General features: G+C 40.0%; 1 protein-coding gene across 1 annotated transcript in view; it reads right to left on the reverse strand.

Annotated features, from left to right (window-relative positions):
* Positions 1-7,159, reverse strand: part of gfra2b (GDNF family receptor alpha 2b) — a 127,849-nt gene extending 120,690 nt beyond the window's left edge. The window contains exons 1-2 of the mRNA XM_041971019.1: positions 6,434-7,159; positions 305-604 (exon numbers count right to left, since the gene is read on the reverse strand). Of these exons, the coding sequence (XP_041826953.1) occupies positions 305-604; positions 6,434-6,503 (370 nt within the window). The 5' untranslated portion in view covers positions 6,504-7,159. The remainder of the gene's footprint in view (positions 1-304; positions 605-6,433) is intronic.
* Between the last annotated feature and the right edge of the window lie 9,506 nt (positions 7,160-16,665).

The raw sequence follows: 16,665 nt of genomic DNA on the forward strand, positions 1-16,665 counted from the left end.
TTCTATACAATGCCTAGAAACTTCAACAGATATGGAAAGATAAAAAAAAATCTCACTGGAGTTCACCTTAAAAAAAAAACAATGAGAAAAAAAAAACAACAACTTCTTGGTTCCTCTTTGCACTTCAGGCAAAATCTAACCAGGCACCCACACAAGAATCAATATAAAGCTTCTTTGGCCTCAACACATGGGAAGTTCTCAGAAAAGTTGTGCCAACCCAAAACACAGAAAGAAAAAAAAGGCTCTCCTACACACAACAGGAGGCTTAATTAGCTCTCCACAGGCTTCAGTGTTAGATGCTTACCTTCAGTCAGGCCCATGTGGATACTCCAGTAGTTCTGCAGGCACTGCAGCTCCTTCTTCATGCCCCTCTTGCAGCGGCAGTCATACAGTGGCGAGTCCTGCAGCACTTCCAGAGCCCCCTGGCACTCCTTAGAGGCCAGCATGGTGCTGCGCTCCTTGTCCCCGCCGGACAGGCACTGGCGCATGATCCGGTAGCGCGAGCTGCACTGGCTGTTCTGGTTGCACAGTTCAGAGGCTCGGACACAGTCCAGAGGTTCCCTCCAGCCGGGGGGGCCCAGCTTCGACTCACAAACGCACACATCTGCAGGAAAAAAAGAGGAACAAAGAAAACAGAGGGTCAAGAAGGCGGATCTACTGCTGACAGGATGGGATGTCATTGCATCTTTTGCTTGATGATTCAGCTTCAAGCTGCTAAAGTTAAATGTTTTTCTCACAGTTTTAAATTATGTTGCATTCAACTGAAACAGGAAATTAGATTATTAGATATATAGATATATGAATACTTTATTCAGCCCCATGGAGGAAATTCAGACAGCATAGCAGCTCTTGATTTAACACATACACATATTTACAATAAGATAAGTGATTAAAATAAATAAAATAAGTATCAAGAAGTGCATCCAAGTAGTTGTATATCCGGTGCGGAACATAAAGAGCAACATCATCAACTCAACTCAGAGCGTCAACTCCTGAGTGCTCCTGGTGGGCAAACTTTGGCGGGGGGGATTTGATCCTCAGCAACCTGCAGGACAGCTTTCATGGCACAGTCTCTGACTGAGTCATACTTTTGAAAAGAATAAGGATCTCGCATTGTCACAAGACTACAAAATACACAGTCAGGTCAAAATAAAGAAGTTGCTACCTGGATTTAACTAAGCTAACAGGTGGGAGCCTCCTATTGGATAATTCCTGCAGGGTGATTATCTTTCAGCTGCAACAAGTTATTTAACCCCAACTGATGCAATGAGTAGCTTCTCATTTCTTAACCATGTGGAAAGACACATCCTGTGGTCGTGATAAAGATGTTAATCTGTTTAAGGAGAGTCAGATCATTGGCATCAAGATGTAAAACATCTAAGGAGATACATTTGAATTAAAAACTGTCCAATGCATTATTAAAACTGGAAGGATAGTGAGGAATCATCGTCTTCCAGGAAGAAGACGGATGAAAAAAATCCTGAATGATGGTGATCTGTAATCACTTCAACGTTTGGCGAAATCAAATTGGAGAAAAACACCAGCAGAACTCAGGGTTATCTTTAATAGTGAATGTAAGAACATTTCCACACACAATGTGAAGGAAACTCAAGGGATTGGGACCGAACGGCTGTGTAGCCATGAGAAAACCACTAATCGGTGAGGCTAACTGGAGAAAAAGGCTTCAATGTGCTGGAGAATATAAAGATTGGACTCTGGAGCAATGGAAGAAGGTCATGTGGTCTGATGAGTCCAGATTTACCCTGTTCCAGAGTGATGGGCGCATTAGGGTAAGAAGAGAGGAGGATGAAGTGATGCAGCCATCATGTCAAGTGCTACTGTACAGGCCCGTGGGGGCAGTCTATGACCTGGGGTTGCTGCAGTTGGTCAGCTCTAGGTTCAGGTCTAGGTTCACCAACATTATGTGTCCAAAGAATGAGGTTAATTGATACCTGAATTTACTGAATGAGAAGGTTATTCCGTCTTCCCTGATGATACGGCCATTATTCCAAGATGACAATCCCAGGTTTCCTGGGGCTCTGATTATGATAGAGTGGTTCAGGTAACAGGAGACATAATTTTCACACATGGATTGGCCACCACAGAGTCCAGACCTGAATCCCATTGTGAATCTTTGGGATGTGCTGGAGAAGGCTTTGCACAATGGTCGGACTCTCCTATTATCAATACAACATCTTGGAGAAAAATTAATGCAACTCTGGATGGAAAAAAAAACTTGTGACTTTGGAGAAGCTTACTGAAACAATGCCACAGAGAACACTGCTGTAATCAAAGCTAAGGATGGCACAATTAAATATTAGAGTGTGTGACCTTCTCTTTTTGGTGGCAACTTTTATTTTGGCCAAACAGTGTAAATTCCTTTTTAAATTATTTTTTTGTCATGAAGATTAAGCACTTTTCTTCACTTTGTGCATTTAACATCAATTTGGAGGTGATAATTGATATGATTTTGAGTCTTCATCCCAACTTCTAAGACATCAATTACAGCAGAAACATGGATGAATGACGATGATGATAAAGCACACTGAGTAGTTACAGTATCTGCAGTCTGACTCCCAGCAGACTGGACCTTTACTGCGCTGATACCACAGTCGCATGCAGTGTGTCTGAAAGTGGCCTTTGCCAGCCGGTTAAACAGCTTTCATTACAGCAGAGACAAAAACATGTAGGAGGAATCCAATTAACTGAGCATCACAGGGACAAGATAAGAACATTCTGCTGGCTGTGATATGAACGTTTAGCTGTCGGCCGCTTAGACAGAACCACGGCCACAGCAACAAGGTGTGCACAGCATTTATGGAAGGGCAGTTTATGGTCTACAAATCCTTATTTAAAGGCAGATTTCTGTGCTTTCAGATCACTAAGTAACAGCAAAACTAAAACGAATAGTCAGCGAACAAAACATTTTAAAACCTTGACCTAAATAAGAGTAGATGCTCGACTTTTAGTTATTTTTAATATCTCTTTTAATCCAATAAATTGTCTGCAGGTATGTTGCTTTCAGGTTGCAGGTACCAAAGCAATCGTCAACAAGACCTGACAGACAAAACCCAGGGCAAAAAAGCCCACTCTAGAACATAATCCAATAGCAACTTTTTTTAAACCACACATTTTTCTACCTTTAGGCTTTTGGCTTTTGTTTTCACAAATACTGTCCACAGCAGCTGGAAACACACAAAGATGCAGAATCTGCAAAAATCAAGGAAGAACAACAGCACCATTTCTCCACCTCATTGTTCCTCTTTGCACTTCAGGCAAAACCCAAACGGGCTCCCACACAACAATCGATTGACCTCAGCAGATGTGATTTCTACCAGAAAAACAAGGGTTTTTTTTTTTTTTTTTTTTTACTCTTCTTCTAGCAACTGAAAACACTGTGGAGCAGTCAACAGGCAGCAGGAAACTACTTAACTACATCAGTTAAGTCCATCTTCAAGGTTACTGATGGTGGGGAAAAAAACTCCACTTGTGTAGTCAATTCAACTTCTGGTTCTTGAAATAATCCACTGACATTTCAACAACCAATCCACATCTACAAGAAGGATGTGCTGCTTAAATACTCTGCGATATTCAGGTGTGTGTTGACACAATACCAAGAACGAAAGATTTCATAATGATCTCAAAGAAGCAATTGTTGCTGCCCATCAATCTGGGAAGGGTTATTAGGTAATTTCCAAACTATCTGAATCACTCTACAGAGAGAAAGATTTTTCACAAGGAAAACAGCTGCCAATCTTCCCAGTGGTGGCTGTCCCAGCAAGTTAGGCCAAGGTCAGACTGTGCGAAGCTCAGAGAAACTGCCATAAGCCCAAGAGCTACATGCCAGACTCCCCATGCCTCAGTTTGCATGTATAATGTTAAAGTTCACGACAATACAATAAAAAAAAAAGAAAAAAAAAACAAAACAAGTAAGGGTTGTTTGGAGTGGTTGCAGGACAAAACCTCTTCTCTCTAAAAACAGCATGGCAGCACAGCTTAGGTTTGCAAAACTGTATCTAAACAAACCACAAGATGTCTGTAATAATGACAGACCAGTCCAAAGTGGAAATGTTTGGTCAGAATGCACAAAAAAAAAAAAAAAAGACTAACGGCATATCAGCACAAACACCTCATACCAACTGTCAAGCATGGTAGTGGAGGGTTGATGATGTGGGCTTATTTCCAATGTCAGGCCCCTGGACACCTTGCAGTCATTGAGCAGGCTATGAACTCCTCTGGATACCACAGCATTCTAATGTCAGTCCATCTATCTGACAGCTAAAGCCTGGCTGAAACTGTTTCATGCAACAGGACAATGATCCCAAATACAGCAGCAGATCTGCAACGGAATGAAGTAAAGAAAGAAGGTGTTGCAGTGGTCCAGTCAGATGATGTCTGACTAACTGCCTATAAAAGAACTCATCAACACGTAACAATCTCTTTTTGCCATCTTTACATCTTATAACCATGCAATTCCATCATCATTTAACACCATCATTTATAAGAATCTCCCCCTGATGTGTTTCCTGAAAGGCGCTTTAAATAAAATGTATTATTATTATTGTAAAATTAATTACAATATGAAAAAGTTTGTGTTGATTTATGACACTGTTAGGTTTTGCTAAAAGTTTAAAGTTTTGAGAAGGTGACTAATTCAAAAATATGGTCATGTAGAGTAAGAGAGTGAAGACCAGGTCTGATGGCACCGATTCAGGAAAGACCAACTTTGTATGATTTTACTGAAAAATACAAAGTAAGCAGCAGGGATATTTACTTAAATGTTCCTCTGTTATTTACTGTGTGTATATATATATATATATATATATATATATATATATATATATATAAAATATATACATATAATCTGGGGTAGATATTTACATGGTGTGTGTGGCATGCCTCATGTGTTTCCACGGGTATTAGGTTGTTTGATTGTTTTATTACTGCTCTATGACTTTGGAAGATTTTCTGAGCAGCATGTTGTAATAAATGTTTACAGGTTTGCTGCGGAGAACGGGAGATGCTTGAAAGGCAATCATTAATTTAATTTAGGATTTTATCTTTTACTCTGTATAACAGACATTAACTGATACTGATTTAACAGGCGCTCCACTGCTTTAATCTGCGCAGCAACAGCAGCAGGTGATTCTAGCTGCATGTGAAGCAAGCAGCTGCTGTTTACAAAGTCAGAAAAACATCCTAGTTTTTGCTGTACAGTTGTTTTTATTTGCAGTATAGAACCCACAGGACTCCCCAGAGTCTCAGTGCCATGATTTTCTAATCACGTCTTCCTGCATTATTATTGATCTGCTGCTTGCTGACGGGTTTTTATGGCAATAAGCGCCCTCTGCTGGACGAGATGGCCAACTACTTCTAATATTCTTGCATTTATATATCTGACCTTGCAAAGAGAAAAAAATAAGAAATACAAATAACCCTTTACCCTTTAGTTGTGAATAATAATAATAATAAAAAAAATACTTTTAGTCGAATAATGTACATTTGTGCCATTTCAGAATAGTTTTATTACACTTTTTGCACTTTCTCCACAATTGAGTAGAAAATACTGAACTTTTTACTGGATTTGTTTAACAGGTGCTTATGCTAAACTCGCGCATTGCCATAGGATAATCCACCAAAAAATATATAACACTATATAAATTTGAATTAGATCCACCTCGACATGTGCAATGTGATAGGCTGCTTACTAAACAAGATCAGATCAGATAAGATAAGCCTTTAATGCTGGAAAGGGGGAATTCAGGTGGGCAGATCTGAGCTCAGATTACCAGCGAATTACGTGAGAAAACATAAAAGAGTGGGCATAAAACCAGAAACGATACAGGAACAGTTAAATTACTGCACACACAGTAGCGATCAGCTAGGTCTGCTGACTGAGGAGAAATGCTGGAGCAGAGTGAACAGCAGTCGGATGCTCTCCAGCTTTTATAATATATAAGTACAGCCCATAATATAACACGAAGAGATGAATGTTGGACGAACAGGAAAATATTGTTGAAATTTTGGCTACTTTTAATTTATTCATCACTATAAAAATGCAAGTAATTCTTAAATTTGTGTGTTTGTGGTGTTTTAAGTACTTCTATCACAACATACTTTTTAAGTCTGCAGGTTTTCACACATGTGCCCTGAAAGCGACGTTTCATGTTTTTTTTGTTTTTTTTTGTTAGGGGGAGGAAGGGGTGGGGTTGGGGTGAAAAGAGCGCAGAGCAGTCTGGTTCCAAACTAGTTGTAGCATCTTCACCCGGCCGTAAACGCGGGCTGCATCGGGAGTGACATCCAATGTACAATAGTCCCCGCGAGGCCAAAAAGCTTTAATGAGGAGAGCCAGATGACCCTTTGCCCTCACCTGTGTGTGTGTGTGTGTGTATGTCAGTGTAGCGCGCGTGCGCGTGTGGTAAAGTGCACTCACCCAACACAAACACCAGAGAGATGATGTTAATCAGGATCATGTCGCGTCCAGCTGTAATCCCACAGGTCATGGTGGAAGGATGGTTCAGGGGGTGGTGGTACGAGGGGTGGGGGGTCGGTCTCACGCGCTGCCCGGTCTCCTCTCTCTCTCTCTCTCTCTCACTCTAGCTCTCTCTCTCTGTCTGTCTGCTTCGATGTCTCTCACTCACTCTCCACCGACATGGTGGAGGAACGCAGACTGGACCCCGAATCGAGCCGAGTCCCCTGATCAGACCAGCACAGAAGTGGAAGCACTGTCCATCACGGACTACATATTCCGCTGAGACGGCGTGAGTATCCACGGGTCATCTTGAGCAGTCGGTCCATGAAGGTCGAAGTAAAACACTTCCCTCCTTGTTGTGACCCAGTGAACATCCAGGTTGCTGCTCCGCGCGCAGCCCGACAACTTCCTCGGTGTTCGGTCGGCGTGTGACCGCAGATGGAGTTCGGACCGCCACCTTCCTCCTCTTCTTCCTCTTACTTCACAGGGGCAAGAACACTTGAACAAACTCGCTTCGCGCCGGAGCTGCGTGATGCGTAATGGCACGCTCGTCTTTCGGTAATCCACTCCAGCTGCCTCGTGCGTCCGCCGGTGTCTCCTTTAGCAAACCCGGTGTGTGCGATCACCAGAGAATTCTCAAAAACCGTTCCACTCCTCACCCCTTCCTCCCTCCAAAGAAGCATAGACACACGCTAAAAGCGCGTGCAGGTCCAAGATAGCCTATGCGTTATCGCTCAGTCTCTCTCTCGCTCGCTCTCTTTTACTCCCTCTCTTTCTCTCTCTCTCACCAGGGGTCCTTCTGAAAACTTAACCCTACCCACTTCCACTCCACAGCAAGTTCCCTCCACATCAGATTCAAATTCCCCTCGTGAATATGCAGAGACTAAAAAAAAGCATCCAGCTTTCGGATGGAATTTCCTCCCCCTTTAGAGAATTTGATCTGACGTAACCAAACATCTCCATGCTTTCAGCAGCAATGGTTTTCCAGCTGCTGCAGAATGAGGGAATGTGATCCACGAGGAGACGCCAACATGCATCAAACAATCAACACCTGTACTGCTTTGATTAAAAATGTACAACTTAAAATTATAAATATTAAATGTATTTTAACATTGTGTTTTCTTCATCAAGAGTGTTGTATGGCTGTCAAAAATGCGTCACGTGGTGACAGCCATTATTCAGTGAATTAAAGACTAATCATACCACAAAATGCTGAAATACTACATACATGCATGTTGCAGTAATTTTATTTGGAACTTAGTTGAATGATACCGCGCCTGTCTGGTGACATTGAAAGAAGAAGAAAAAATTACCCGTGGCCACAACATGTCATCACGTGGCTGTGGATAACGCATTACTTACATGCCTAATTATGGGCAAAAAAAAAAAAACATTCATGCATTCATTCATTCACATACACTATTTACAAATGTGTAGTTTTGTTTTGTTTTCAGTCAGACTTCAGCCTAGAGCTGAAGGTTTTAAACTCAGATCTTGAGTTCAGTTGGTAATGTATTCCACAGCTTTGCACTTTTGTAAGAAAAGGCAGACTGACCAAAAAAAGTTCTGCATTGTGGAAACTTACAGTTCTGGTTGGTGGAACATCTGGTTACTCTATTGCAATTCTGTCACTGAACAAACTAAGTGGTTCTGGTGCTAAATTATTGATACATTTGAATAATAATTTGAGAAAGCACAAGTCATTAAAACTTGCAAAACTTAGCAATTTATACTCCTCAAGGATTTTGCAGTGGTGGTAGCAGACTGGCTTTTTGTCAACAAGTTTTTTGCTTGATAGTTCAATGACCCAATGCACTATGTGGCTGAGGGAGTGGCCTGGCCCTAGGCTGCCATGCAGTATGATATATGTGAAAATATTATAGCATGCGTGTATAAGAGGCCTGGTCTGAGATAGTTCCTGATTAGTTTCAAACAAATTAGATATCTTTGTATTGTATTTGAGATTTTCTTAATTTGTTTATCAAATTTCAGTTAGGGATCAAGGACCAGCCAAGATATGTAAATTCTGTTACAGATTGTGTTTTTATTTTGCACATCTTTTTGGAAACTTTATATTTTCTTTTCTAATAGAAAAACATACTGGTGACCAGCTGCTTTTGAATGGGCCATTCACTCACTTCAGCCATACAGGAGGATTAAACCTCCGTTGCCTGCTCCGGGGACTTGGCAGGTGCATAAAAAACTGTATCGTCCTGTAAAGTTGGCAACTGGCAGATTAGGGGTAAGTAATTTGTAAAGAGACTAAACAGCCAGGGCCCCAGTATGTAGCCCAGTGGAATGCCCGTGTGGATTTTTATAATTGAAGACTTCTCCTGGGCCACTTTAACGCACTGTTCTCTGTTCTGAAGATATGATGTAAATTGCCTCAGGAGAGATGTGAAAGGTTGACATTTTAGATAAAAGCAGGCTGTGACTGACTGTTTTGAAAGCTTTTTTAAGATCTAAAAATACTGCTCCTACCACCTGACCCCATCCAGGGATTTTTTTATATGTTTAACATAACAGCAGTTTGCTATTTCAGCCAAACAACTGCTATTTTCCAACCAAAGGTGAAATTTACAGTTTTTTTATAGACAGCTTGGAAAGATGTATCAACCTTGTTTAATGTCATATAGAAAATATGACTGATTTAAAAAAAAAAAAAAAAAGGATAAATAAATATTTACTCATTCATTTTCTGAACCGCTTACTCCATTAAGGGTCGCGGGTAAGTTGGAGCCTATCCCAGCATTAACAGGTGAGAGGCAGGGTACACCCAGGACAGGTCACCAGTCCATCACAGGGCCAACACAACCATTCACACACACACAGGGAGAATTTAGAGTCATCAGTTAACCTAACATGCATGTCTTCAGATGGTGGGAGGAAGCCAGAGTAACCGGAGAGAACCCACGCATACACAGAGAAAACATGCAAACTCCACACAGAAAGACCACCGCCCCCAGGTTCAAACCGCTCCCCAGCCGAGATTCGAACCAGCAACCTTCTTGCTGTGAGGCTGTGGTGCTAACCACCACACCACTGTGCAGCCCTACAAATAATAATAAAAAAATTGTGCCCACACATTACTAAATATGAGGGAATGATAGGATTAGCTAACTCATAATCACACCTTTCTAATGCATCAACAGTTTGCCAAATGTCTGCATAGCTTATTATTTTCATTTCAAACTGTGCACTTTCAGCACTTGAATTAAGTGTCTCTTACCAAAATGTTCTACCCTCTTGATGGGTTGTTGTGGGTCGTAGGCTCAGACATAGTCCATAAAGTGTATTAATTTACAGAAATAAGGGCAGATGATATCCATCTTTATACTTATCCAACTCTTTTACACGATAACAGACATGACAAACAAAAGCCAAACATCAAAAGTTGCGTGACTCGCTGCTCTCTGCTGCGTAGCACACCCAGAGGTCATACTAACAGTGGTGAAACTGAAGTTTTGTGAGGCACTGGATCCATTGTGAATCACTTTAACAGGTCTGCTGTGACATCAACTCACTGTAATGTGTAATGCATTAGAAGGGAAGCGTTGACAGGGCGTCATTACTTCACGGCTGTCGCGGGTCTCATCTTCAACTCAGTGTTTAATAAAGAAAACATTGTGAACCATGTGTTGCTGTTTTTCTTCTATCCTTACTGTAAATGGTGAAAAGGGGGCTGCTACATAATTTTGTGTGAGGTTATATTATAAGATGATGATGCAACTTTTCTTTTTTCTTTTAAATAATTTATCTGTAAGCTTTTCCAGCTAAATCATTGTTTTTAAATGGGGTAAAATAGAAGAAAAAGAGTGTTGAAGCATCTGGGGTAGTAATTGTGCTATTGTGTTTATTGTATTCTATTGTAAAGGTTTAAAATACTTTTAAAGCACTGTGACATTGATGACCAGTCCATTCAAAATTTCCCAAAAACGTCTATTGAGGCTTCGGTCAGTGTGGTCATGTGACTTTGGCATGCTGACGCATTATATTGAAACAGTGCTCACAATATGAGGTCATGAGGTCACACTCTTGATTTTCTGAAAAAAGTTGCATTGCTTTATTGATTCTTTATTAAAGACGTAAAAACGAAACAAAACAGTGGTTGCAACAGCTCTACTTTATAAGGTCGATAAAGAGTCAGAGAGGATCGAGTAGTACATCAATAAATATTAATACCCTAATCCTCCAGAAAAGTTGGTTTAGTTAACCAATGTAAATAAAACTAAGTCAAGTAAGTCAGGTGTGTACGAAGTGCATTAGTTCAGTGGTTTTAAAATCAAATAGCACCACTGATTCTACACTGATTCAAGATTTATTTGTCTCCCAAAGGAAGAAATTAGTCTTGGTGTAAAGTAGTGGTTCTCAAGCCTTTAATATATATATATATATATATATATATATATATATATATATATATATATAAATTCGGATAATATGTAGTATAAAGATAAATATAAACCATGATGAGTAAAAAGGGTGGGATTTCCAATAAAAAGTACTTCTTCCCTCTCCTCTTTCAAACTTCTTTATATTATGATTTGATGCCGTAATAAAAACATTTTTTCATTACTTTCTTTTTTTATATAGTTTCTCTTTTGTTTGTTTGTTCAAAATAAATTCATTCATTGGTTCGTTCGTCCGTCCGTCCATCCGTCCTTAAAGTGTATTGAGATGCTTGCTGATTCGCTGCAGCTGACTGTTTATACATGCGGTTTATGAGCTGCAGCACATCATCATTGTCCAGATATGGCTCTTTACTGTAAATATTAATAGTGTGTAGCCTGAGGACAAACTTATTGATTGAAATGTTGCACGGAATCTCAGCACAGCCTTTTGATGTCTGGCCTCACCTCAATGTATGTGAAAGCCAATATATCAGCGTAGGATCCCGAATACCAGTGATGCCAGGTTGATGGGTTTTATTCAGGATAGATTTCTTCCTCTCTGTCCAGTTGAACAACACTTCTCATCCTCAAGAGATGAAGATTAATAAATAAGAGATTTTTATTCATAGTCTGCATATGTTCATGTCTCAGAGGAAAAGAAAAAGCATCTTAAAGCCTACAGCACAGAATGTATAAATACACAACGCAGACACACTTCTCTCCACACATACAAGGTAATCAATCCTTTGCTGCTGGAAATGCTCTACATGCAGGATCGACTGACTGCCAATCAGAATTTTCTTTTTTAAGAATGAAAGCGTTAATTCCTCAAAAGAATAGTCAGTAATCTCAAGGCCATGGAGGTGTTAGTAGTGAAGGACCACGGTGTGGCTGATGAAAGAAACATGACAGTATGTGTGATTGTAAATTCAATATTAATGTCGGTGCAACACACACCAGAAGTGCACACTTGCATGTCCCGTGTTTGCTGTGAGAAAGTGGCGGGCGTCTCCTGGGGATGACTGAGGGCACATTCACACACTGCCGCTGTTTGGTTCACTTTAAACAAACCCTGGTCTGCTTTCACGGACGGTACGGTTCATTTGGATTAGTTTAAACAACCATCCACTATCTGGTGCAGACGAAAACAAGTGACGGTTTGCTGACGGTGTGAAAGGTTGCCACAGGACCACAGGGCCAACACAGAGACAAACAACTGCTCACACTCACTCCTAGAGTTACCTTTTAGTGGACAATTAACCTAATGTGCAAGCCAGAGTACCCAGAGAGAACCCATGCATACTGTAAATGGGGAAAACATGCAAACCTCATACAGAAAGGCTGAGGCTTGAACCCCTCCCCCCAGCCAAGGCTCACACCAGTTACCTTCTCGCTGCGAGGCAACGATGCTAAGCACCACACCCTTTTATTCTGCAGAGTTTTTTCTCTCCACTGTTGCCCCTCATGCATGCTCAGGATGCAGAATTAAATAAAAGAGAAGATTTGAAGCAATCCTTTGGTTTCCTTTTCTAGGCATTTTTTTCTATTAATTGGCTTACATGAACATAGCTATAATAACATGGACTACTGTGAAGGACTTGTTTCCTGCCAATTTTTATTGTATTGTCTAACCGAAATTCAAAGATTTATAGTTTATTTAAAATTACTGAGTCAAAGAACAACAACTGAGACAGCAAAAGGGCTCAAGAAGCTCCATCTTTCATTTTTAGCATATCAAACTGCCAATTTGTTAAAAGAAAATTAAAGTAATTTTTTTAAATGTGTCATTCATTTACTGTATATTTAACAAATCAACCAAAAAAGTCGCACGATCAATATAGGAAAATGTAACTATCTAAATCTAGACTCCTCCAATTAATTTCAACATATTTATATACAAACAAATGCTAGTTTAATGACTTTCAGTTTTTGTTGAGGCTATCAAATGTTAGAAAAGTAATTAGCATGCTCAGATTTCTACAAAAAAAAAAAAGAAATTTCAAATTTATATTGTAAACAAATATTCATGTCTGAAAAGCTGCAAATGGATTTTTTTTTCTTTTTTTTTTTTGAGTTAATGTTACTGTAAGTTTTAGTGAGGAAATACCTAACCTGTAGTTTGAAGCAGGGGTCAATGGGGATCCAAACTTTTTCCCCAAGTTCCTGCAAAAGGTTAAGCTGGGCATCTTGAGGGACGATCAGGATTCCAAGTCCTCCTAAAAAGTAAAGATTTTATACTTCACTGTTCCTGATGGGAGCGAATTAGTCCAAGCTTTAATTCATGAATAATTTCCCCCAGCATCTGTCAGCATGACTTGTGAGTCAGAGCTTCACGTCAAACTTCTACAATTAAAATGAATCTGTGACACAATAAAAGCAGCCCTGCTGTTTTTTTTTCCACCTTACATATTTTTAGCTTCTAAATTGCTGCTAATTAAGCTATTAAATACTTTGAGATATGTCAGCAGGTCCACCTGGACTTTATCCTCACTTCCAATTAGCTGCCCTTTCAACAAATGTAATATGGTGCTTTAAGCAGAAAGCCTTTCTTTACACTGGCAAAGCATTGATTTCACAAAGATTCTCACAGCATGACCTCAAAACCCTTCACGGACAACACATAGACTGTCCGTTATATATGGAGTCAGTATGCACACACACTGCACCACAGTGGTGCTGCTTTAAATTACTGATGTGTCTTTTCTTAAAATAATGGGTCATTTGTGAGAAGTGAGGGCAGAGATTCTTGTATTTACCTATAATCAACCCAAGATATTTCATGTTAGGGCCACTAATGAAGTGAAGAAAATGTTTAAACAAATGTCAACAGGTGATTGTGATTATGATTTAGTACGAAAGCAGCATCCATGAAAGGCTGGCTCTCTGAGGATGGACAGAGTATATTTCAATAAATATGTGAAAAAATCATCGCCCAGTTCAAAAAACCATGTTCCTCTAAAGAAGACTGGACTCAATTAGCATTTGTCTCTTTTTGTGCTTTTAGGGTTGATTTAACTGTTCGGGCAATCTGGAGTAATTTCAGTACATTTCAGTGTATATATTAATGTGTGTGTGTCTGCAGTGTGTCTCAGGACTGCAAACTTGTTCAGTACCTGTATCCTCTTCTTTCTTAGGTATGACTTTGTAGTGTATGCAGAATGTGGTTTTGCATTGTCCTGTTGAAAAATGCATGGATGTCCCTGGAAAATATGTCATCTTGAAGGCAGCATACGTCTCTGTACAATCTCTGTGAACTTTTCTACATTAGTGCAGCCATCAGTTAAATGGAAATGAGTTTTGCCAAGAGCTCTGATACAACCCCATATTGGACTTGTTTCTGAGGAGCGTCCATTTCTTCCAACAAAGGTCTGAAAAACTGATTGATTACGAAATATATTACCCACTCCCTCTGTATGTCAGCTGCCTGTGGATGGTTCTCTGTAACCCTTTGGGCTCTGTGTTGTATTTTTTTTAATTGAAGACAGTGGTTTTGTCTGAAGGGATGGGGACACTGGACACAGGGTTCTGAATTGTGGAGGAGACCTTGTGTTTCTTAATTCAGCAACACAGACACTGGAATGATGTTTGTTTTCACCAGCAAGCTGTTCATGGTCATGTGACCACTAGGTTGTGACATAGGTTTGCACCTCCCATGGGGAGCTAGGGATAATTTTGCCATTAGAGCTTCTAACTCAAAAACTAATCCCCACAATCATTGGCAAAAAAAAAGAAAAAAAAAATTACAAATGTAATTTACAAAGATACAAAATGCATCTTTGTCTCATATTTCTTGTCTTCACTGTTTCCTCCTCTCTTCTCCTCATGTGCCACCTTCCCTTGTTCCCACTGCCAGGTCCAGCTTTAAAGACACACTACAGAACTTATGCTATTTCCCCAGCAGTGCCCTCCCGATCATTGGCTAATTCAGCATCAATCTTGCATCCTACCAGTACTGTGAGATCTCTCCAGCGAGTAAAAGAGACTCTTGTCGTAACTCTTGTCTGTCCCTTTCTCTATTTCTTTTTCTTTTTTCCTCCGATAATGTCTTCTTGCGTTTCTTTGCTGAAACAGACATGGTGTGCTTTCAAAATGGCCAATATGGTTATATCCGCTTGCTTGCATATGAAGCTAAACTCTGCTGCAATGTCACACAGCTTCCTGGATAAAAAAAAAAAGTTGTATATTGCAGTTTTTCAGCCTCAGGATGCTGCTGTCCAGAAATGTGCACAATAGATGTCAGTGTACCATTTAACATGTCTGGAATACCAAGTTTTAAGGTCTAAAAGTTACGTAGTGCATCTTTAATATAAGGGCATTTCTTTTGGTAAATGCATATTCATGTAGAAGAAAGTTCAGTTTCTATGCAGATGACACCAAAACCTGGTCCACACCTGTCAGCTAACCCTACTTAAAACACATAATCTGCAGTGTCTTTAAATGCCTAAAACACTCGAGTGATTTTCCAGGGCAAATGTATACCTTTAAAACCTTTTTGTCAGTTTGTCCAGAATTTGCAGAGAAATTTTCATGCGTGACTAGACCACAGTGTGTCACCAGGTTGTAATAACCACAAGCATGTGGCTGTGATTAGTCATCACTGTGTTGACTGTGGGCTTGGTTGGGGTACTCATAAGTTTACAGCAACTGTCAGCATCCCACATTTTTCTGAAATCATTAAATAATGACAGAAAGATTTTAATACCACATTCTGAAAAGGTTACAGCAGCATTACTTTAGTACATGGCTTCATCTGGTTTGTAGACAACCCCAAGGTCATTAGGAGAGCCTGGAAAAAAAAATCACCATTTCAGTTCAGGGTCAAATTATAGTTTAATTGCTGTCAGCTGTAAGACTTTACTGTCAGAAATGTCCACACCCTGAATGTGGGAAAGTTGCAATACACAAGCTGAAAGGTTAAGTTTGATGGCAAGTGACTGATGCACAAAACAAATTATTTCCTCTGGACATTGTGTCACTGAAAAGAAAAGTTATAAACTGGTGGTGAAATTTCTCTTTTAGTGTGGAGCATGTTTATATTAAAGAATGTGTAGAAGTCTAGTGCATGAGATCAGAAGCCAGGAGGGCCTTCCTACCTCAAATAAACTGTATGATCCGTTTAGTTTGAGATGTGTTCATCCAACCAGCAGAATGCCACAAAAAGAAGCATGCAACTCCCTCATTAAGTCAAATTTGCCTCCACAGATCAAAGCAGCTGCAGCAGGAACTCAGACTGTGCGTCAGCCAGTAAAATACGACTCACTTAGATGGAAGATGGGGCAAAAATATATATTCAAAAATATAAAAAGCAGAATCTTTCTGTTCCCTCCATCTGTCAGTTTGTCTTTATGTTTACAAGCAGCATCGGAGCAGAAGCTGATCCTCCTGGCCTCATTTTAATGAACCTCAGGTGATGTGGATCAAAAACACGAAGAGTCTGCATTTATAATTTCACTTTTCAGCCTGGAGGGGAGGATTACAGCAATTAGATGGTTTCCTGTGACACAAACATTCCTCCCTTGTCATTAAATATGAATCTCATCATGGTAAAAGTGATTTGTCACACAACCATGTAAACACATCCCGCCCGGGTAGACCATTCTGAAATTTAGACATTCCTAAATCTGAGTGACAGATGACACTGACCCCACATGACTAGGAGGGAGGAATTTTTAACTAGATGGAGTCAATTACTAGCTTGGACATTTTCAAATGAGGATTATCCAGTCAAGTCTTAAGTTTCGATTGAGCACTTGACTCACACCAAAAAGTGAAGCCATAGTATCTCAGACACATGCTTCCCTG

This window comes from Melanotaenia boesemani, chromosome 19 (genome assembly GCF_017639745.1).
Source record: "Melanotaenia boesemani isolate fMelBoe1 chromosome 19, fMelBoe1.pri, whole genome shotgun sequence".
Classification (NCBI taxonomy): Eukaryota; Metazoa; Chordata; class Actinopteri; order Atheriniformes; family Melanotaeniidae; genus Melanotaenia; species Melanotaenia boesemani.